Source organism: Orycteropus afer, unplaced genomic scaffold (assembly GCF_000298275.1).
Source record: "Orycteropus afer afer isolate SDZICR_OR568_19922 unplaced genomic scaffold, OryAfe1.0 scaffold00032, whole genome shotgun sequence".
In the NCBI taxonomy this organism is placed as follows: domain Eukaryota; kingdom Metazoa; phylum Chordata; class Mammalia; order Tubulidentata; family Orycteropodidae; genus Orycteropus; species Orycteropus afer.
Genome location: NW_006921619.1, coordinates 6,618,571 through 6,640,248, shown reverse-complemented (window position 1 = coordinate 6,640,248; position 21,678 = coordinate 6,618,571). Strand labels below are relative to the sequence as shown.

Sequence of the window (21,678 nt, the reverse complement as noted above, 5' to 3'; positions counted from 1 at the left end):
CTCAGTCTCAAAATAAACTCAACCAAGAGCAGAACCGGGCTGATTCCAGACCACTCTGATATAGTTTTGCCCTAGAACTGGTCAGAACACAATTAGTTTCCAGGAAAGAAGGTAACAGGAAAGTTTTTTTGCCTCCTTTTAGATGAAGAAGGCAAAAGTTGAGGACATTTTTGTTTCTGTTTAGTGCAGCCTCAATCACGGGGCCAGCAAAAATGCCAGTATGCGGAAAGACCAGAAGAAAGCAAACTTGAGTCTAAATCTGCATCAGGTTGCTTGTGTTCTTGAGGCTCTAGTTCATCTCAAGGACAGTCTCAACCTCCTCTGAGGAATCCAGGCATGCCAGCCAACTGCCCAATTCTGCTCCCTCTCCTGGGACCTACCCACTCCCCAAAGACCAGAGGGAAGCTCCTCTCTCTCATTTCCTGCTCTCAGACCCTTCTTGACTGGGGCCCACTCTAGTCCCTGGCCACAAAGAAACAATCACAAGCCCAAAGACTGAAAAAAAAAAAAAAAAAAAAATTTTAATAAATACAAAAATCTCCAATAATGACTCTGCTCAGCTTAGGGGCAGCAGGAATGGAGTGGGGGGGACCCTTGGTGCTGAGTGAGGATAAATTAAAAATCCCAACAAGCCAGTGACATTATATACAGAGGGAAAGGGGTTGGGCTTCCAGGGTAGAACTGGGAGGGACGGGCCTGAGGAACACAGGGCAAGAGTAGGAGTGGATATGGCCTTGGTCTGGCCTAAAGGGGCTGCCCCTCCCCCTTGTGGACTTGTGGTTCCCAGAGGTAGTGGGGGAGGGAGAAGGGGCAGAGAAGAGGAGCCAAAGGCACTGGGTTTCCCACAGAAGAATGCAGGGTCCTCAGCACTGCCCCTTCCCCAGCCCAGGCCCCGTCCTCTTGGTCATGCTGCCTTCTGGCTGCTCCCTAGGAGCCTTCAGCTTCTTTCTCCAACACTGGAACAGTCCTGGATTCTGGGGCTGCTGGAGACAGAAGAGAGTGAAAGTGGAAGGAGGAAAGAGAGCAAAGGCAGGAAGGCAGAGCAGAGCCTTTCTGTTCTGGTCCCAGAAAGGTCATAATTGTAGAAGCACACCAGCTGTGTGATCTTAGTGTCGTTGCTTGATTGCTCTGAGCTTTAGAAATACCCTTTGTTAAATAAGTGTAACAAATAACAGCCTCACAGAGTGGCGGTAAGGGTGGAAGGGGACAGCGTTTGTGAAGCAGACAGCCAGGATCCTGGCACACAGTAGGTGGTCCTGGCACACAGTAGGTGCTCCCTGCCCTTCCCAGGCCTCCCAATCAGCCCTCACTCACATCTCCGGGGTGTGCAATGTGAGCAGCATCGGCTTTCCTTCTCTGAGCCACAGGACAGTGGGGGTGAACAGTTGTCCCGCTCACAGTGAGGCACCCCTGCCTGGGGCAGCACAAAGAAAAGGATAAGGATCCCTCAGAGACACTAGGACATGGTAGCCATCAGCCTCTTCAAGGGATACTGTCCCCAGGAGCCTGCTCTCCCTAGGAAGGTCTCCCCCTCTGGGCCAAGCCCCAAATGCCCACCTAATACAAGCCCCATGCTCCCAACTAACCCCACATCTGCAGGTTATACAGCTCATCTCCCCAAAGGGGGGCACCAGTGGGTGCCAGCTCTGGCTCTCTGGAAACCACTGCCCTGCAAAACGGCATCCCCGGGGCCCATCAGCTTGCATGGGGTCCCCCAGATGGAGGTGGGCCCCTGACACCACTGTTGGAAGGAAGGGAGGGAGAGAAAGAGGAAGAGGTCAACAGATGTGAGTTCTGTGAGGGTCACCTGAGTTTAACTTGTCTTTGACTCTCCAGCATCTAGTAGTTTCCAGCAGTCTATAGGTGATAACTTTGAATGGGTGGATAGATGGATGGGTGGGTGAATAGATGGATGGATGAATGAATGAATGAATGGGTGGAGTGGGAATTGGAACACATCATATCCCACTGATAATACATATTATTTTCACTTCGTTAGAGCCCTGGCTCCAGGCTAGGAGCTAGCTAGTAAGTGCTCAATTAGCTGAGAAATCCCTTCCAGCCCACCTCCCTCACCTTCACTATGCATCCTCTCACCCAGGACAAGGCAGTGAAGGGCCTCATCTAACCCATGAGGCCTCAGCACCCACCCCTCTCACCTGGACACTGTTTGCAGCAGTCAGTGGGGTTGGCACGGACGGGATGGGCACAGGCCAGCCGGGGACACTGCACCTTCTCACAGTGTACCTCTCCGGTGCCCCCCTGTAAGGATCCATTGAGTGAGGAGCTTCAGGAAGGAGGGGGACATATATACCTCCTGCTTCCTCCTACTCCTTTTCTGTATCTCAAGCATAATATATCCACGACTCTCTACTCAGAAGCCCTGGGCTGGTGATTTATATACCTAAACTCAAATCCTCGTTGTAACTCTGCAAGGTAGGTGCTCTCATCTCTGGTTATAGGAGTGAAAAGTGAGGCTCGGGGTGATACAGAAATATACCTGCAGTCACACAGAGCAGAGTATGAACTCTCCCAGGTCACCCTTACCCTCTTCCTATAAGAAGCTGACCCCCAAAGGGACTTTTCTGGTATTATTTTGATCCTTGAGCCCTCAAGAAAGGGGCTTTCTTCCCCCCACAGCTCCCTCCCCATCTCTGCAAACTCCGTTGGAGGCTAAGATAGGCCCAACCAGAGTTATGGCCCTGGAGAAGACTGAGCAGCCATACCTTGCAGGTGCAGACAGCACACTTAATTAAGCCAAAGGGGGGCACGACGGGGTGCCACCGGGTACCCGCTGCCCGCCAGCTCCGGTCACCATCAAAATAGCAGCCTGGTGGGGGACAGTGCCCAGTTGTAGTTAGTGCTGAGCTCACTGGCTGGGCCCACAACCAAGGCTTGCACCACAGGCCAACCCCACACTAACATAGCCCCAGGGCCACTCATGGGCCAATAACACTAATGAGGCCTGTCAGGTGTCACTTAGAACCTGTACCCCTCAGCCCTCACCGCTGCACACACACATCTCACCTTCCTTTCCCCCTCCAGCCCCACCCCACAGCTGCTCTGGGTCCTCCACCCCTGCACACACACTTCCAACTCACCCTCTCCAGGGTCCCGGCTCCTGGGCAGACCCGGCCGGTCTCTGACATCTTGTTTCTCTGTAGAGCCAAAGGCATGTCTAGGGCAGAGGATGACTGCCCCTCCTCCCCTCCCTAGGGACCTTATCCTCTGCCTGGCTGTCCCCTTCCACTATCTCCTCCTTCCCTGCTAGGTATTCACCTGGGCACACTGGGCAGCACTGGTCTGGGACCTGTACTGGGCGTGGGCAGCTGGGCGGCGGGCACACCACAGGGTCACAAATCACCGTGCGTCTCTGCAGGGGGAGGCAGGGGCACTGACTCGGGTCCCCAGGCCTCTTGCCTCAGATTTCAGACCTTAGTGGCCCCTTTGCCACCCTCCCCCAGTCACCTACCTGACAGGTGCAGAGTGAGCAGAGAGGGTCATAGTTGGGCGCCCAACGAGCCCCATGGGGACGCTGCTGCCCCTCAAAGAAGCATGAGTTGGAGTCCTGGGGCCACCCGGGGCCACCAGGTTTGGCAGATGTTGAGGCCTCCGGGCTGGGCACAGCAGGCAGCGCAGGCAGGGCTTCCACCACATCCAGGGCTCCTGGTGCCTGTGCCCCTTCAGCCCCCGCCTCAGCCAAGCGCAAGCCACCCACTTCACATCTGTTGGCGATGTGCACCTGGAAGGAGAGGCTGGTTGAGGTGGCACCAAGCCTTCCCCTCGTGTATCCACCAGCAGTGACCAGCCTGGAAGCCTGAGACACCTCCACCCTTTACTCTACCCTCTGAGCAGCCAGGCACCCCGGGAGGATGCCGTTAGCCACAGCAATCATCCAGTTGCCAGTGATGGGATGGTTGTGTGCCAACCTTTTTATATACCTTGTCAGGCTTCATCCTCACAATCAGCCAGGGAGTTTGATAATACCAACCCCAGATCACCAAGAAAGCATGTGAATGGCCCAAGGGGACACAATGCCAGCCCAATTCTGCACCGTCACCACAACCCACACTGCCCGTCTACCTGCCCTCGCAGCTCCCCTCGGGGGCTACCCTTGGTGGTGATCAGCAGGGAGGCAGTCCCCTCTGCCAAGTGCTGCAGCAGCTCCGGTTCCAGGTCCTTCACCACACCTTGGGCCTGTGTGCAAGTAGGAATAAGTCGCTTTAAGGCTGGCCCACAGTGACCACTTCACAGATGAAGAAACTGAGACCCAGGTTAAATTAGGTCTCTAGGGTAGTGATAGGAGCTCTGGTAGTGTAGTGCCTAAGGCGCTTGACTGCTAACCAGAGGCTTATCGTTCAAACGCACCAGTCACTCCTCGGAAGGAAGGTTGGGCAATCTACTTCCATAGTGATACTGCCTTGGAAACCCAAGGAAGGGTCGCTATGAGTCGGGTCTGACTCAACAGCACATAACAACAACAACAGGGTAGTGATGTCCAGTAGCAATGGTGTGGCATTCAGAAACCAGGTCTTTCTGAGTTTAATCCACTCCAACCTGCCCACCTTTGAGAGTTGGTCCATCCACTCCAACCCCCTGTGGAGGTCCAAGATATTACATATTATCCAAGGGATCCCACCAAGGAAGGGACCAGGGAGGAGAATGAATAACAAAAGCTGTTTTACTGCAAGTGCTTTATTCAGATTACCTCAAAGAGTCTATATCGCTTGTACGAGATGATATATCTAGTACGTGGCTGAGTCAGATTCATACCCAAGTCTGCCTGACTCCTGAGCTCATGTCAGCTCTGCCATACCAGGCTGCCTGACCTCTGTCTCCCCCTGCCATAAACACACACAGTTCTTCATGCTAAAGAGTTGATGTTTTCCAAGATGGCTCCCATCATCATGTCCTTACCTCTGGGCCATAGAATCCCTTCAGCAGCCGCCGGGGTCCTGGCATTCCAGGAGGCCCAAGGAGGTGGGCTGTGAAGGTGCCCTGTTCTGAGCCACCAAGCCCAGCCAGCAGCACTTCATAGTGCAGGTGACAGTGGCTATCCAGAGAGAGCCAGGCATGCCCGGCTGCCTGGCTCCGCACAGGGGGCAGCACCAAGGCTCCTGCTAGGGGCACAGGTAGCGCTAGGTCCAGACAGAGGAGAGATGACAGATGAGAAGGTGACCAGAGCAGACTCTTAATGCCGGCATTCCCCTTACCCCCAACCCAGACCCCATGAATTGGAAAACACTGACCATATACCCTGGGCCTGTGGGCAACAACTTTTAGACTCCTGCACTGTAACAACAGAATGGTTCTACCAGTAAAGCCACTCTGTACTTCCCCACCTTCTCCAGATGGCATCTGGAGGCTCAGCACACAGAAAGACACACCAGGCTCAAGCCCTTTGGCACAATCCCTCACATGCTTGAGTCACAGGTTAGAAGACACCAAAGGACAGATAGACTCCTGGAAGCACTCACCAGCATGGCGGGCACTGTGCCCACTGTAAGGCAGGGCAGCCACATGCCCTCGGAGCTCTCCATCTGGGAAGTCCTTGGTGCCCACATTTAGGAACAGCTCATTCTGCAGCAGCATATGAGCCCCTCGGGCACCCAGCCCAGGGCAGACACCCACAGCCTACGGGGTGGGGAATGGTGAGCCCTAGCCACAGCCTACCAAATCCCACACAAACCCCTCCTCAGCTTTCATACAAGCTCAAGGTTCTAAAGCCTTTCCACATTTTGTGCCTCTACTATATCCATGCACACTCCCACACAACATCAGTAACACTGGATGAGAAATTTACAGCCCAGTTTCAAGTCCCTCCTCTGCCATTTCCCAGCTTTCTAACTTTGAGCAGTTACTTAGCCTCTCTGATCCTTAACTTCCACATCTATAACATGAGGACTATGAGGCCCAAAAAGTATATACAAGTAAGGCAAGCAGTGCAGTATCTGGCACATAGAAAATCTCAGTATGTGGAAGCCATTATTATCGCACCTATTATTCTCTGGTCTATCACAGTGGTCTCCATGTCTAACTCCTTTCATTGGACTGTAAGCTTGCTGAGGACAAGAGCCACATATAATTCCTTTGTACTCCACTTCCTATCCTAGGGCTCACTAAAAATGAGCCAAATAAATCAATGAAGAAATTCTGTAAATGAGTCAGTGATGCTGAATATCCCTGCCTACCCCAGCTGGCTTCTCCCAGCCCAAGTGTTGGCAACCCTTGTAGATGGGCCCTGTATGACCAGGTGCAGTAGCCCAGTTCTGCAGAGTCCTCACCATGTGTCCGCCAGGCTGTAGTCCAGCCATCTGGCACAGAACAATGTGCTGGTTCCTCCGCTGAGGCTTGGTCTCTAGCGTCATGGCCACCACCTCACTGCCTATACCTACCACTTGGACCTGGTGGACAGGGTTGGGGGAGGATGAACTGGAGTGGCAGAGAAGACCCTGCAGGCCAAGTCCCTGCCCTGCTACCCTCCCCATTTCCTGCAGCCTCCAACTCTCACCTGGTAGATCAGGGAGCCATTTCCTAGCAGCGTGAGGCTGGCTGAGCCAGCAGCACCTGTCTGGACTGGAATCAGGGCATCAGCCCCACAAAGGACACTTTGCAGGACTGCAGAAGGACAAGACAGGTGGCAGGCTTGCTCACATTCCCAGCGTCCCTCCCACACCTCTCCCTGCCCCTCCCCTAGCCCTTCTCTGTGCCGGACAGTCGTATATGCCTATACCCGGGGTGCCAGGCCCCATTCTGCCTCACCATCGCAGCTCTGCCTGGCAGCAATGTGCCCACTGATGCGCAGCCCTGGCCCATCTGCCCTCTCTAGGGCCATTTGCAGCTCCCCTAGAACCAGCCAGTTCATCTCCTGGGCTGTCAAGTTGGGCAGCACCTCAGCAAAGCCTGGCTCCTAGAGACACAGCAGGGAGTGGTGGGCATCAGCAAGAGACCTGAGTGGGTGGCAACAAGAGCCAGACCATCACTCACCTGAGTTGAGGTGTTGGCCTGGAGCTCTCGCAGGAGTTGCCCCTGGTGTAGAATCTGGAGCCGCAAGGGAACCTGGGCTGGTCCTGCAATGGCCACACATGTGGACACTTCTGAGAAGCAGGTAGTGTTCCCCCAGCCTCCCTCACATCCTTTGCCTCCATCCCACTTACCCCCACTCCTGGGTTCCAGCAGCCCCCGGAAGAGCAGCAAAAAATGTAAGGAGTCCTCCGTATCACTCAGAGTTAGTAGGGTGATGCCTCCTGTGCCCTGCTGTGAGGGGTCTTCCAGGGTCAGGATGGCACTGAAGGTCTCTGGGGAGGGAAGGCCATAAGAGCCATTTTGAAAGCCCCACCCACCCTTAGCCCACCCTGTTCCTGGAAATAGAGAAGATTCAGAACTTCACATCCAGGGCAGTTGGCTCCTCTTACCTGCAGCCAGGGCCCGGTGCCGGATGAGAGGCCCCCAGACCTCCCCTGAATGGTGAGTGGGTGTCACAAGTGCCACATGCAATTGCTCTGCTCTAAGGAGCCGCAGGGACAACCGAGGCACTCCCCGCCATACCCCACAGACCTGGAGCAAAGCCACAAGGAGGCCCTTCTCAGACAGTATACAGGACAGGCCAGCTGAGAAGCCTGGCCCTAGTGAGGACAAAATATGGGCAGAAGCCCCAATTTCCTCCTAACAAGCTTAAGGAGGGGGCTCTGGAGCCAGATGTATAGGTTCAAATCCTGGCTCCACCACTTACTAGCTGTGTGTGACCTTGAGCAAATCACATTCTGCTATTGAGCCTTGATTCCCTCATCTGTAAAATGGGCATCATAATGTCAGTGTCTTCCTCCCACTGGGCTGCTGTGAAGCAGTACATAGCCAGCCCTCAGCACCATGCTCAGACTGGCTCAGTGCTCATAAATGGCATCATCTCACCAGGCCATCCTGGGTGGGAGCTGCAGGGTGTTCAAACAGGACGCTGCCAGTTGCGTCTGAGAAGCGAATCCTGGTGGGGCGTTCCAGCCTGGGTAAGAGGGGTCAGGTGAGGCGGGGCTCCAAGCCCAGACTAGAAGCAGCCCCTCCCAGCTCTAATTCTTTTTCTCCGCCCTCCAGCTGACCCCTCCCTCTCTCTCCTTTCTCACCACCGGTAGGAGATTGAGAAGCGCAGGCTAGAGCGCAGCAGCGAAACTCGGGCTCGTGCAACCGCCTTCGACCTCGGCCCGGTCAGCAGCGCCACGAAGTCTGCGAGGGGAGGGAGACCGACCGAAGATCATTACCCCCCACGCAGTCCACTACACAGGTCCGACTTGGACCTCGACCCCACCCCCACCCCACCCCCAGCCTACCTGTGTGGCCGTCGCCGCGCGCCCGTTCCTCAGCGCCCGGCTCCCCCAGGTCGCTATAGCTGCGATGCTCCGGGTCCCGCGGATATTCGAAAGCCAAGCCCGACGGCTGCCGCTCGGAGCCACTGCGCTCTGTGCCGGGGGAGTGGGGGGTGGGGGAGTGGGGGGGTGGAAGACCCGGGCTTCAGCTGGCCATAGAGAAGGCCAGCTGACCAACCCAATCAACGTGGCCTGGGTCCTAGTGTCATGGCCCTGCCGCCCTTCCCCCGCGGCAGAGCGGGCCTTACCCTGAGGGCAAGTCTGGCAGCAGTGCCCAGGCAGCTGGCGTGGCTGCCTGCAGGTCAGGGCTGGGCACTCGGGTTTGATGTTCTTGCAGCTGACCCTGACAGGGCCCCTTGCGCGGCGACCCCACTGAGACTGCGCTCAAGAAGACAGAAAGCGGAGTGAGTTCAAGACCCCAACCGGTGAGACCGGAGGACGAGAACGGATGGTCCCAGGACCATGGCAGGGCTGTCCCACAGAGCCAGACCGCTCTGCCACTTAGAAACTGCATTATTTAACCTCTCGGACTTGGGGTCCCTATCTGGAAAATGGGGATAATAATATTACCTATCTATCAGGGTTTAATGGTAATTTAGACACGTAACGGGATTGGCGTAGAGCCTGACACACAGTGAGCAAACAGTAATAGTCAACACCTGAGACTTGAAGGGAGTGATCCCCCTATTCCCTCCGACGCTGGAAAACTATCCCAACACCTCCCTGTGTGGGAACTCGCCTCTTTCTCCTCAGCAGCTCCAGGTGCACTCTGACGTCCCAGGACCCCAGCGCTCCCCCACGCCCGCACCGCACGAAGGACCTGGCCTTGGCTGCAGGTCCACTCACCGCCTCGCAGGCGCACAGCACACAGCGCATCACCCCGAAGGGCTCCCCTAGGTCCGGGTGCCACGTCTCGTCCAAGGCATAGACCTTCCCGCCGAAGGAGCAGCCTGCGGGAACCGGCTTGGCTGGCGGCCGCTGTCCCGCTCCTGCCTTGTGCCCGCCCAGGGCACTGCCTGCCGGGCCTACGTCCCTTGGCCCGACGTGCCTCGCGACCCTCGCCCACCCCTCCAGGCCGCTTGCTGCGCGGAGCCACCTGCACCCGGCGCCCCCTCCGGGCGGGCTCAGACTTACCCCAAGCAGAACCCTACCCGTGCCTCCCTTGTGCGCCCACCTACCTGCCGCTCCCCGAACGGGCAGTGGCTCCTTCTCGGGCCGGATGGGCAGCGCCGGGGGCTCGGGGCCGGCGCCGCGGGCCAGCGGGGAGCCGAGCAGCAACAGCCCTAGGAGCAGCAGCGGGGCCGGGAGGCTCGGCATGACGCGAACGGGACAGCTGGGGAGGCGGGAGGGAGGAGGGAGCCAGCGAGGGAGGAGGGAGGAGGGCCGGGCCTGGGGCGGTCCGGTGAGAGGGGGCCGGGGCCAGGGCCTGGGCAGTGTGGCGAGGGGCTCGTCGGGCGGCCGCGGAGTCGGCGCCGACCGCGCCGGGTGGGGCTGGAGGAGCGCCGGGAGGAGTGCGGGCGGGCGGGTGCTGACCCGGGCCGTACGCCGCTCTAGTGCCCCAGGCGCCGGCTCCGGCCCGTTTTATGCCCCGCGCCCGGCGCCCCGGCCGGGGGCCTCCTCCTTAGCAAACGGGGCGGCGGCGGCGGCTCGGCGAGGGGCCGGGCTGAGCCCGGGGGGGTCCGGCCCAGCAGCAGCGGCCCAGATCGCAAGGGGGGAGGGGAGGGAGGGGCTGGGACCGGGCAGAGGAGGAGGGAGGGGCTGGAGGGGAAGGGGGAGACGAGGGGGCAGGGGGAGGGGAAAAACTAGGGGGCGCGAAGAGGGGGAGAAGAGGCGGGCCCCGAGCCCCCCGCTGCCGGCGGCCACAGGACAGCTGGACCAGAAAGGTGCTGTCCGGCCCAGGACAGGAGCTCCAGGGCAGGGAGGGGCAGAGGATGGGCCTGAGGCCTATGCTGGCCACTGGGCCAGGTACCGGGTCCTATCCAGGAATGAAGACTTGCCTTTACTGATGAAAGTGCAGGAAAGACCCATCACCTGATCTTCCCCTGACTCAGCACACAGCACCCCTCAAAGCCCACTGCCTATGTGCCCACACTGACCTGTTTCCCTACCTCTTCTCTGAGGTATAAAGAAGAATGTTTTATATTAGTCTTGTCCCTCATTCTACTGTTCCCAAGGACCAGGGCTGAGCCAGAAACAGCAGTGTTCCCCTTTCTGATGGTGCTTCCCTCCCCACTATAACCTGTCCTCAGGCCCAGCTTACCATCACTGTGCCCATCCTGACCTGCTTTCTCACCTAGGAGACCCTCTGCCTCTCCACTCACCCTCTCCTTTGTCTTGGTTCCCTGATCATAACTGCCTCCCTCTCCCCTCCCACCCCCATAGGCCCACCAGCCTCCTAGCCATCCCAGCACCCTCCTTCCTAATCTTAGGAGGCATCTCGTCTGGCTGAACTGGAGAATTCTGGGATGTAGGCCATACTCCTTAGCAGACAGCCCCATCCTTAGGAGGAGGAGCAGGAGAGGGCCTGAGGAAGAACTGGGGGTGGGGGTGGGGGGCTGCTGGGAACAAGGTCAGGCCAGGAGGCCCCTGAGGACAGAGACTGTGGGGAGACTGGGATTGAGGGGAAAGCAAAGGAACTAGAGCCAGGGCCAAAGGAAGAGGGGGGCCAGCAGGGAGGTATTTGCGGGGGAGGTTCAGCAGCTGTCTTTCCTAAGACAGGGACACATGGGCCTGGTTATTCCTCTTGTCACATGTGGAGTGGTAGGAGATGGAAGAGGGAGAAAGACAGGGCAAGGAGAGGAGGGCACTGGCACAGAGATAAGTGGTCTTAATGGTCCGAAAGACAGGACTCCAGCAAAGCCCAGGCTAAACCCAGCTAACATACATATCTCACCTTGTAGTCCTCTCAAACCATCCAAACCCTTTCCCCATAACACTGACCCCTAACAAGACTATTCTCCTAATAAAGGCAATACCCATTTCCTACTTAGAATGGTATAATGACAAGGCAGGACCCCAAAGGGGGTTAAGCAGAGAAAAAGGAAAGCAACAGCCCTATTGGATTTCAGCAGCAGGTGTGGTATCCAGAGAAAAATTTGGATAGTCAGAAACTTAAAAACCCACCAATCTAAAATAAGACCTCTTCTCCAGGGACAAAAATGTCCTGCCAGATTCCTCCTGGAAAAAAATCCTCTGCTTCCCACCCATCTCTTCCTCAATCTGGGTCCCAGGTTTCCCATCTCCTAGGAAAAGACAGGGATCCCCTTATTCAAATCCTCCCTGTAGTGCATGTGGGTGGAAGAGCCAGTGGGATCTGCCAGTGGACCATGGTCCAGGCAGGGGCTCCACGGTCCAGCATGGGTGGGAAGAGAAGGCGTCACTTCCGGGGGCCCTAGCCAGTGTCTGGTGGCTCCCTGCTCTCTGATTGGGCAGAAGTGGCCAGGGCAGGCGTGTGACCCCATTGCTGTGGAGGGGCTGTGCCCCAACGCCACATGCCTTGCTACCTGTCTGCTCCCCAGAGTCATGTCTGTTCTGCACCTGAGTCCTTGAGCCCTTCTCTACCTGGTGAGTGGCAAGCTGGGTTTGGGGTTAAATGAGGGTAGGAAGAACAGGAAAGAGGACTTGGGCTCTCAGCTGGGGGAGGGGCAGGCAAATTGGAACCTACATGCACTGACCTTTGTCGAGAAGAGTGTAGCCTTCCCAGAATGGGAGGAGCAGGACAGAGCAGGGGTAGGGGGTGGGGTGCTGGTTTCTGAGGGACTGATCACAGACTTGGTGATATAGCACAGTCCCTGTGGCCCTTAGGAAAGGGGACAGGGCCCGGGGAGAAAAGAAGAAAGGAAGCCTATTTAGGGCTTAGGTACACAGCACCCAGATGGACACAGCTCCACTCGCTTTTTCACCACTGGGTCATTCCATGTTGACTCCAGGCTCTGAGTCCTGGGGCTGGGGAAGCTGGGTCAGGGAAGCCAAGGCACAAGGAAAGGGTGAAAGGAGGAGGGCTCATGCATGTTGACAGACCTACAGGAAATCCCAATATTGAATCAGGTGCAGGCCTCTTCACACAACTTGTGAAAGGAGGAAGCCATGTGGGGGGTCCTGTGAAGGAACTGGAAGGGGTCTGCAGAGGGGGCAGGGAGGAAGGTACAGGCTATGAGATAGATATGTTGGTGGGAATATAAGGGAGGTAAGCCCTAGTGCCACCACCTCACTCAGGCAGGCATCACCTCACTCAGCAGGTGCCCATTCCTGGGCAGCCTGCCTCAGGAAGGAAGACCCAGGACTGTTAGTCCATCTCTTTGCCTGGCATTTCAGAACTTGCAGTACAAAGAAAAACTCCACGAGGCTTTATGTGTGGAGGTAAAAAGAGAAAGAATAAAAGGTGAACTTCTCCTACATCACATTCTTCTAACCTTTTACTCACCGACCTCTAGTAGTCCCAGTTATGTTTTTACCTAATTCTCCTCAGCCCCAACTCTCCAACAAACTCTGAAGCTATCCCTCAATACACTGTACATGTTTGCTGGCCCTTCATCCTGGCCCTGTAGCCTAATTTCCACTCTCTTCTCCAAGCTTGTGCCACTCTACATACTTCCATTCTCTATCCCATCCCAGATTTTCTTCAACAACCAAGCAAATTGCTCAGAATTTGAGGGAAATTAAGGGGTGTGTGTGTGTGTGTGTGTGTGTACATATCCTGTCCTTCTGCTCTTGGGGGTGAGTATTTGGGGGTGTCAGACCCACCTCAGATTCACTTGAGAACCCTTGACAAAGAGGAGACATCATATGCTACAATGACAAGGAAGTGTGGGACCAGTCAGAGCTTTAGCAGTTCTAGGCTAGTCAGCATCTCAAGCCTTCCCAGCATCTGTTCCCCCTGCCAGGCAGAATCTTTTCCTTGAAACTTGATTAAATGTTCACTGTTCCTGTCACTTTCAGGATAGATTCCAGACCCTCTTCCTTGGCCCACCTGTGCCCCGCCCCACTCTATCCAGAAGTGCAACAGCCTAAGCCGCCTCCATGGCCCCAGGAAGGATTCAGGGGAGAGGCCCCATACAGGGAGCCACTCCAGCCAGATATCATGGCCAGAATGGAGCTGACTGGTAAGAACCCTTGAGGGAGTTAGTGCCAGACCAGAAACATGGAAGAGGGTGAAACAGAAAGGAGATACACTTAGGGACAAAAGCAAGGTAACCCAATCTCCCAGCAATATTGCATCTGCGAGGCAGATACCTCAGATTTCAGGTCTGGGTCCTGAAATGGAGTTCCTAGACCATAACCCACAATGATTTTTTCCTTTTCACCCCTTTCAACCTCATCTCTCCTTATCCAAGAATTGCTCCTCGTGGTCATGCTTCTCCTAACTGCAAGACTAACTCTGTCCAGCCCAGCTCCTCCTGCCTGTGACCCTCGACTCCTAAATAAACTGCTCCGTGACTCCCACATCCTTCACAGCAGACTGGTGAGAATCCCCAAGCTCTGTCCCCTCCATCCACTTCACAGGTATGATATCCTCACTCCCATCACCTTCTCTCACCTCCCCTCACTCCCTGATCAAATCTCTATGCCTCCCCTATTGTTTTTAGTAAAACCAATGTTAGTGACCACGACTTCCTGATAAAGCTTATAATTTGCAACAAAGCCCTCTTTTAAAATCCCCACTCTAGACATTTTTCTCATGAAAGCCTGTCCTGGTCACAAGGCCACCATACCTCCCTCTACTGCAGCTCTGTCCTCCCCTCAACCAATCTTTTTCAACAGGGTCAGTGTCCAGACTTTAACCCTTTGTCCACACCTGTCCTGCTGCCAGCGGTGGACTTCAGCTTGGGACAATGGAAAACCCAGACGGTAAGAAAGGCCATACCTTCCTTTGGTCTTCCTAAGCCCTGTCTTCATCAGTGTCCTACTGCTTCCCCATAACTTTATCAAAATTCCTATGTAACCTAAAAATATCTCATCTTCAGCTTTTCTATACAAACCCAACCCACATTCTCCTATGATGATATCCTGTAGACAAGAATCATCTTGGGCTTGCAAGCCCAACATGTTATACAGATTCAAAGCTGAATAGCATGAAAAGTGGGATTCAAGTCTCTCATAGCCATGCCTTTAACCTTTCTAAACTGGCATGAAAAAGTAAGATTGATCTGTCATCCACAGATGACAAAAAGCTGGGAAGCACAGCTAAAATAACAAAAGGCAGAATCAAATCACTGAACAGCTAGGTCAAAAACAAGGTGAAATTTAAGAGATACATAAAATTCTACGTGTGTCAATTAATTGAGTAAAGTCCTATCTGTCTTTCATGCCACAAATGCCCCTGCTTCCCTAAAATAAACTTCTAGCCCTAGCACTTTCTATGAAAAGATCTAAGAGTGGTACGTTGACCCCAGACTTGGCATATCACATTATTGAAGCAGCTATGTTAAAAGCTAGTGATTTTAGGCTGTTTTAGGAGATATTTAGCATCTAGTATTATGCCACTCCTTGGAAGGAAGGTTGGGCAATCCTACTTCCATAGTGATATTGCCTCGGAAACCCAAGGAGGGGTCGCTATGAGTCGGGGCTGACTCGACGGCACATAACAACAACAACAACAACATTATGGAAATACTCCTACAAAACTCTATTCTGATCAGATTATACTTTAAAAAGTACTAGATTGAGGGTTTGCTTTTTGTTTCTGGTTTTTTCCCAATTAACACAGGCCATGATAAGCTAGTGTGTGTCCAGAAGGAAGCAACCTGAAGAGTGAGAGGTTAGAAAACGTATCATATTAGGAATTTTTTTTTGTTGTTTTTTTTGTTTTGTTTTGTTTTTTTAATTTGTCTGGGCTCTTAAAAGCTGGCAAGCAGCCATCTAAGATATAACAAATGGTCTGTATCTGCCTGGAGCAGCAGCAGGAGACTCAGAAATTGGAGAAAGAACTTTACTGCAGGTCTAACTGCCTCCTTTGCCATGAGACCAGAAGAACTGGTTAGTGCTCAGCTACCATTACTGAATGATTCAATCAATGAATCAGCCCCAAAAGGGGTAAAACTATAGGTCAGAATTTTAAATTCTTACAGAATCCAGACTTACTGAATCTATTAAGTCTACAGGAACTCCCAAATCCATTGCTTTAAGAAAATCTTCAAACCATAAACCAAAATTGTCTCCTGAAAACATCTTCAAATTAAATAACTACTTAGCTAAATTAGTACAGAATATTTTTCACAAAATACAAGAGCACTGTGCTCTTTTAAACAATTATTTATATGAGATCAAATTGAAGTAATAACTCTAAAGCACAGATGATAAGTTTAAGGGGCAGTGAGTCTAAGTCAATGGTGGTAAACAAACATTGGCAGCGATAGTGAGAATGGTAACACAATATGAAGAATGCAACCCATGTTACTGCATGAACTGTACATTTAGAAACTGATGAATGATGTATGCTGTGCTGTGTATATTTGCACCAAAATTAGAAGGAAAATCCAATAGTGAAAAAGAAAATCTAATTAGCTTGGAGAAAAGTGATAGTCCTGTACAACAAAGCTGTCTGGGTAGTTATGCAAATGGTCAGGCACTCCACTACTGTTGGAAAGGTTGGTGATTTGAACCCACCCAGACGTACCTCTGAAGAAAAGCCTGATGATCCACTTCCAAAGGGTAACCAGAAATCAGAATGAACTCAATGGCAACTGGTCTGGTTTTGGGGTTTTGGGGTTCAGGAAGAAGTGCTTTAGACTAGGACTCAGAAAAGGAGTACTCCTTGGTAGGTCAACTTTTCTATCCTCAATCAATAACAAGTTGCCATTGATTTGACTCTGAGTGCAACCCTATGTGTGTCAGAGTATAACTGTGCTCCATAAGGTTTTCAATGGCTGATTTTTTAGGAGACTTTCTTCTGAGGTGCCTCTAGGTGGCCTTGAACCGCCAATCTTCCAATCAGCAACCAAGTACATTAACCCTTTGCACCACCCAAGAATTCCTTCTACCCTTCAAATCCCTAGAATTCCCTTCCATTTCCTCAAGTTTTCTAGGGGCACTGGATCAGAGAAGAAGGGCAGTTGCTTTGGATCCCTTGTCCAGCTCCATCATTTATTAGCAAGTTCCTTCCTTTTGTCTTTATGATATAATGTACTCTCATCTGTATATTAAGTTACACTGGTTTCTCAAAATTCCTTACAAATCTCAAAATTGTATGATTTCACAGTTTTGTCATAGCAAAGAGTAAGTTTACAATGCTGGAACCAAGAGGCAAAAGCTATAGTAGGACAGATCTCAGTATGTTATAAAACTCAAACTCACATATTATTGGAGGGGGAGACTTTTCTAAAACTAAGCATAACACCAGGCTGGGTTACCGGACACTGGGATTATTCAAGCAAAAGCTGATGACCAAGTGTCCAGAGACTGTGAAGGAATTCCTGCTCTGGGTGGGACCTTGGTCCTGTCCAATTTTCAGCTCCTATGATTCATTCTGCTGGCTACTCCTACAGGCTCCCCACCCGCTGTTAGCATGCCCTTTGAAGAGCAGTGAGCTTCTCTCTTCCCTCTTTCTCCCAGGAGCAGACCAAGGCACAGGACGTTCTGGGAGCAGTGACCCTTTTACTGGAGGGAGTAATGGCAGCACGGGGACAACTGGGACCCACCTGCCTCTCATCCCTATTGGGGCAGCTTTCTGGACAGGTCCGCCTCCTCCTTGGGGCCCTACAGGGCCTCCTTGGAACCCAGGTATGTCCCCAGTCAAGACATATGTAGGAACTGCCCTTCTTCTCTGACCTAATAACCCTAGAAGACATAAGGGGGAAAGGGGAATTCTAGGGATTTTGAAAGCAGAAGAGTTGACCTACCAAGAAATGCTTTCTCTCAGCCATAAAGGCTTCTTGCCAGACCTCTCTCATTTCCACAGAGACAAGGGAGGCACAATATCTGGCCTAAGTCTCTGGCCTCAGGCCCATCTTCTGCCCTCAGCTTCCTCCACAGGGCAGGACCACACCTCACAAGGATCCCAATGCCATCTTCCTGAGCTTCCAACAACTGCTCCGAGGAAAGGTGCGTTTCCTGCTGCTGGTAGTTGGGCCCACCCTATGTGCCAGACGGGCCCTGCCCTCCACAGCTGTCCCAAGCAGTACCTCTCTATTCCTCATACTGAACAAGCTCCCAAACAGGACTTCAGGATTGTTGGAGAGAAATTCCAATGCCTCAGCCAGAACTACTGGCTCTGGACTTCTGAACAGACTACAGGGATTCAGAGCCAAAATTCCTGGTCTGCTGAACCAAACCTCCAGGCCCCTGGATCACATCCCTGGATACCTGAACAGGACACATGGACCCTCGAATGGAACTCATGGACTCTTTCCTGGGCCCTCACCCAAGGCCCTAGGAGCCTCAGACATTTCCCCAAGAACTTCAGACACAGGCTCCTTACCACCCAACCTCTGGCCCGGATATTCTCCTTCCTCAACCCATCCTTCTACTGGACAGTACATGCTCTTCCCTCCCTCACCCACCCCTGTGGTCCAGCTCCATGTCCAGCTTCCTCACCCCTCTGCAACCACAGCCAAGCCCAATCTTACCAGCCCTCTTCTAATGGAAGCCCATTCTGACTCCCAGAATCTGTCTCAGGAAGGCTAAGGTACTGAGGCACTGCCAGCATTAACTGGCATTGCCTCTCAGGTACCATTCATACCTGAAAGAGAAGCCTTGGCAGAGAACCGCACCTCTACTAGATTTCTTGCCTCCACCCAAAACCCAAAGCCCTATTAAGGAGGGATATACAGGACAGAAAAAGGGATCATTTTTCATTTTATATTATAAAACTTCATAAGCTATTTTTTTAAGCTATCAATAATGTTCACTAGAGCAGTTAATTATCTTTGGTCTATTTTCTGTACATATTTGCAAGTAATTCTCTGTATGTTCTTTTTCACATGAGAATTCTGCAAAGGCTCAGACTGGCCTGGTCTCTGAACAGAAGCAAAGACTAAACTTTATGTCAGAAACAAAGCTTGCTTCAAGCTTAAGACCCTCGATGCCCTCACCCCCCTTTAATATCATTCTCAGTGGGGCTGTTTGATCTGTGCTTTCGCAAAATGAATGGGAAGTTGCCTCTCAGAAAGACTATTCCTACACAATAGGCAAAACTGAGCCTGTGTAGATAAAAAAATAAATGAGGGTACCACAAACCAACCAAAAATCAGGGAAAGATGTTCCTCTGGAGGGGGGCAAAGAGTCGGCCCACTACCACGAAAGCTAACAGGAAGCCTTGGAACGCTTCACACCCCAGGTAAGGCTGTGCAGACAGCTCAGTGGAGACAAAACCTGGATGTGACAGCTGAGCAAACAAGTGAAGCTTCGACCACTCAGCAGGCAGCTTCACCAGGCACGGGTTCCTGCCTCCCTCCTGTGGAGGCTAGGAGGAAGTGCAGGAAGTGGCAGGAGTCAGTCTCCTTGGGCTCTCAGCAGGAGGGACAAGTACAAGTACAAGTTGAAGGCTCATTTCCCAATTCCCAGAAGCTCACGTATCTAAAAAGTGGTCCCATGTGACCACCATAAACTTGGCTAGGGGATCTCTAGAAAGAGAAACCAGAGGCATGTTTCAAGGCTTCGCAAATAAATGCTGATGCTGTCTAGTGTCTTGGTGCTCAGGAAGAGGTTTTAGATTGCACAAAACAAAAACTCAGCTGCAAAGGTCAACCTGTTACCTCTAGAGTTCCTATAGAAAAACTAGTGAAAACTTTTTCCTCCTTACCCCCAAAAGGAAAGGAGAAAGAGGTTACCATGTAGGTAGAGGAGCTGAGAACCCAGCGTTCCCAACTCTGCCATATCTACCTAAAGGCATCAGAGTGATGCTAAAGGATCAACAAAGGTATTCCAAACTTGTAGAATGGAAGCCAGTGAGCTGGGAACCTTAGATACATTACCTTTTTTAATGCTCACAATTCTTTAAGGTAGGTATTATCTCTATTTTTACAGATGAGGAAACTGAGGCTTAAAGAAGTCAGGTAAGTTTCCAGTGGTTACATAGCCTTTAAGCAGGAAAAGAAGAAAAATCCTAGTCTGATTGACTCTGCAGTCCATACTCTCTCCACTCTGATGCACCATCCCATGTATCATTCAGTGATTCTATTTATGGCAAAATATTTCCAAGTTCTTAGAAGTAAATACATCAACAGTTAAAGAGTTCTGGTGAAAAACCAAAGCTCTTGGCTGGGGTAACCAATTTAGACATCTCCAGGTGTCCATGTCTCCCTTCGTAGAGAGAACAGTTACCATGGAGAAGGAATCAACAAATGCACGAAGCTCCTATGTATCATCCAAATCTCAGCTAGTGTCACTTTCGACATGGGAGAAAATTAGTTCACCTGCACTGCAGATTACAGAATGCAGTGAAGGGAATGGGGAGTGGAAACTGTAATTTACTGAAATACTCAAGTAGGTTACATTTAATGATCAAATAAAACACATTATGTATGGCACAAGAAAAAACCAGTACCCAGAACAAGATATGCAACAGGAAACAGAGACAGGATTATGAGTTCTCTCGGATAAGAGGCAAGGATAGCAAAACTCCAAGAGCATATGGCCAGGAGCTTGAGACATCCTTTAGTGGCATCTGACTTACTCCAGTTCAGGGCAAATGTAAAGAATTCCCAGGCTTCTCCAGTGTGAACTAATCTGCCACCATTGAGACTCTAACCTGTCTACTGATTCCATCCCTTCTTCCCTTCACGTAAAAGATAAAAAGCTTTTACAACCAGAACACTCCTAACTCTATTCACCTTTATGCTAGTTCTCTTGCTTCTGCTATCCTAGGGCACCAGGACATTCTGCTATGATAAACCAACTATTACAGGTAAGTTCTCTCACTCTAACCTAAATCCTTCTCCAATCCCCAAGAAAACCTGACTTCACACATATTCTAGGATCCCCATAAAAACTCACCCTACCCCCACTGCCTCTCCTACTCACTAGCTCTTCTTCCCCACTACAGCGAAGCAATAGAAACACCTTTTCTCCCCCCTGCAGAGGCCATTCATTTTCAACACATTTCCCTAAATACTATTTCTAACACCTCATGCAAAGACCTGAAAATGATAGGGAAGGAAATACCCCAGGCATCCCAGCAGGGAACCAGCTCCCATGGCAAAACCCAGAGATCAAAAGAGCCAACTGCTTAATACATACTCCTAGACAATCTTTCTGGAATTGCTACCCTGAATTTCCCAGGGGAAAAGAGAGTAGCATATACCTTCTCAGAGACCATTAATTCCAGACTGAAGAGTCAGTTCACATGGTGGAATCCTTGGGAGCACCACCATTTCCTCAACTTTTCTCTTCCCCCACTTATAGTTAATGACTGCAGTCAGGCGGCTGCATTGTCCTAGGCACTGGCAACAGACTGCCAACCTCATTGGTATTGCTGCCCTGTCCACTTCACTGGTCTGTGCAGCAGCTCCCTGTTCAATGTCAGTGGTAAGAACCATCACTTATCCTTCCTCCCAGGTAACCACCAGAATATAGAGCAGATAGCTCCTCTACCTACTTGCATAGCCAAGTCCTTTTCTATTCTCTTTACATGGTCAACTGTGCCCCATCCCTGTGCCTAAAAGCCTCCACCCAAAGATTCCAAAAAAATCATGGACATTTCCAGGCTATGCAAGTGACTCATTCAAGTGAACGTGAAATGACTTCCTAAGAGATGGAAAGTGTTGGAAGGCCACGAGCAGGGTTCCTTGCCAATCCAAAATTCTAAGCCAAATGGGTGGTATCTTCCGGGCTTGGGGTGCCCTCAGGAACCAAAAGCACAACAACATTCTCTCTCCCTGAGAGAAAGCCACATTGGAGGATAAATGTTGGAACTACTCAACCAGAAGAACGAGATAACCCTAAACTCAGATACCAATGTAGGTGAGGTAGAGCCTACATTGACACAGGATCATCAGGCTGTGGACCAGAAACATAATATACCATACACTAATGGAAAAAAATGATTTAAAATAGATTTTTTTGAAAAAACAAAAGGAGTCTGAAAAAGTAAAGTTTAATTTAAAAATTATACACACAAAACAACATCTAATTCTTTTTAAGTTCTCCCACTAGATCTTCCAAAGGCAAGTCAGTTCCCATTGAGTTCAGACCACTGAAAGGTGCAACCTGTGGTAGACAGCCAGCCAGTCCCTCCTTAACAAGTGAACAACAGCCAATTGCTACTCAGGCTTGAACGGAGTTGTCTGATGGTGATGCCCTCAATGGGACAACTCAGATGGGAGTTTGGGACAGGAATGTCCATGACCTGAATTAACTAAACCGCAAGCTTGGCTTCCCAGGTGGT

The 21,678-nt window shown here is 51.7% G+C and overlaps 2 protein-coding genes across 2 annotated transcripts; one reads left to right on the top strand and one right to left on the bottom strand.

The window, feature by feature from the left end:
• Positions 1-927: 927 nt before the first annotated feature.
• On the bottom strand, positions 928-9,674 carry CHRD (chordin). Its single transcript, XM_007935954.2, has 23 exons — positions 9,536-9,674; positions 9,204-9,307; positions 8,606-8,735; positions 8,322-8,450; positions 8,118-8,217; positions 7,912-7,999; positions 7,416-7,557; positions 7,158-7,298; positions 6,988-7,070; positions 6,763-6,910; positions 6,512-6,618; positions 6,285-6,404; positions 5,478-5,634; positions 4,918-5,138; positions 4,084-4,197; positions 3,473-3,742; positions 3,280-3,373; positions 3,102-3,158; positions 2,727-2,830; positions 2,160-2,262; positions 1,587-1,741; positions 1,315-1,414; positions 928-983 (listed from the first exon to the last, which is right to left on the bottom strand). Exons 1-23 carry the CDS (start codon positions 9,672-9,674, stop codon positions 928-930), a joined length of 2,862 nt encoding a protein of 953 aa, XP_007934145.1.
• Positions 9,675-13,446: 3,772 nt separating this feature from the next.
• THPO (thrombopoietin) lies at positions 13,447-17,978 on the top strand. Its single transcript, XM_007935953.1, has 5 exons — positions 13,447-13,459; positions 13,691-13,818; positions 14,118-14,204; positions 16,908-17,075; positions 17,328-17,978. Exons 1-5 carry the CDS (start codon positions 13,447-13,449, stop codon positions 17,976-17,978), a joined length of 1,047 nt encoding a protein of 348 aa, XP_007934144.1.
• The last annotated feature ends 3,700 nt before the right edge of the window (positions 17,979-21,678 follow it).

What these genes read in the sequence shown, in the direction of transcription:
- CHRD (XM_007935954.2), bottom strand. Translation starts at nt 9,674, where the DNA reads ATGCCGAGCCTCCCGGCCCCGCTGCTGCTCCTAGGGCTGTTGCTGCTC. An exon ending in CTGCCAGACTTGCCCTCAGG is followed by an intron (nt 8,451 to 8,605) that starts GTAAGGCCCGCT and finishes CCCCCGGCACAG; the next exon opens with AGCGCAGTGGCTCCGAGCGG. An exon ending in AGGCCAACACCTCAACTCAG is followed by an intron (nt 6,911 to 6,987) that starts GTGAGTGATGGT and finishes CTGTGTCTCTAG; the next exon opens with GAGCCAGGCTTTGCTGAGGT.
- THPO (XM_007935953.1), top strand. An exon ending in GACAATGGAAAACCCAGACG is followed by an intron (nt 14,205 to 16,907) that starts GTAAGAAAGGCC and finishes TCTTTCTCCCAG; the next exon opens with GAGCAGACCAAGGCACAGGA. An exon ending in AGGGCCTCCTTGGAACCCAG is followed by an intron (nt 17,076 to 17,327) that starts GTATGTCCCCAG and finishes CTTCCTCCACAG; the next exon opens with GGCAGGACCACACCTCACAA.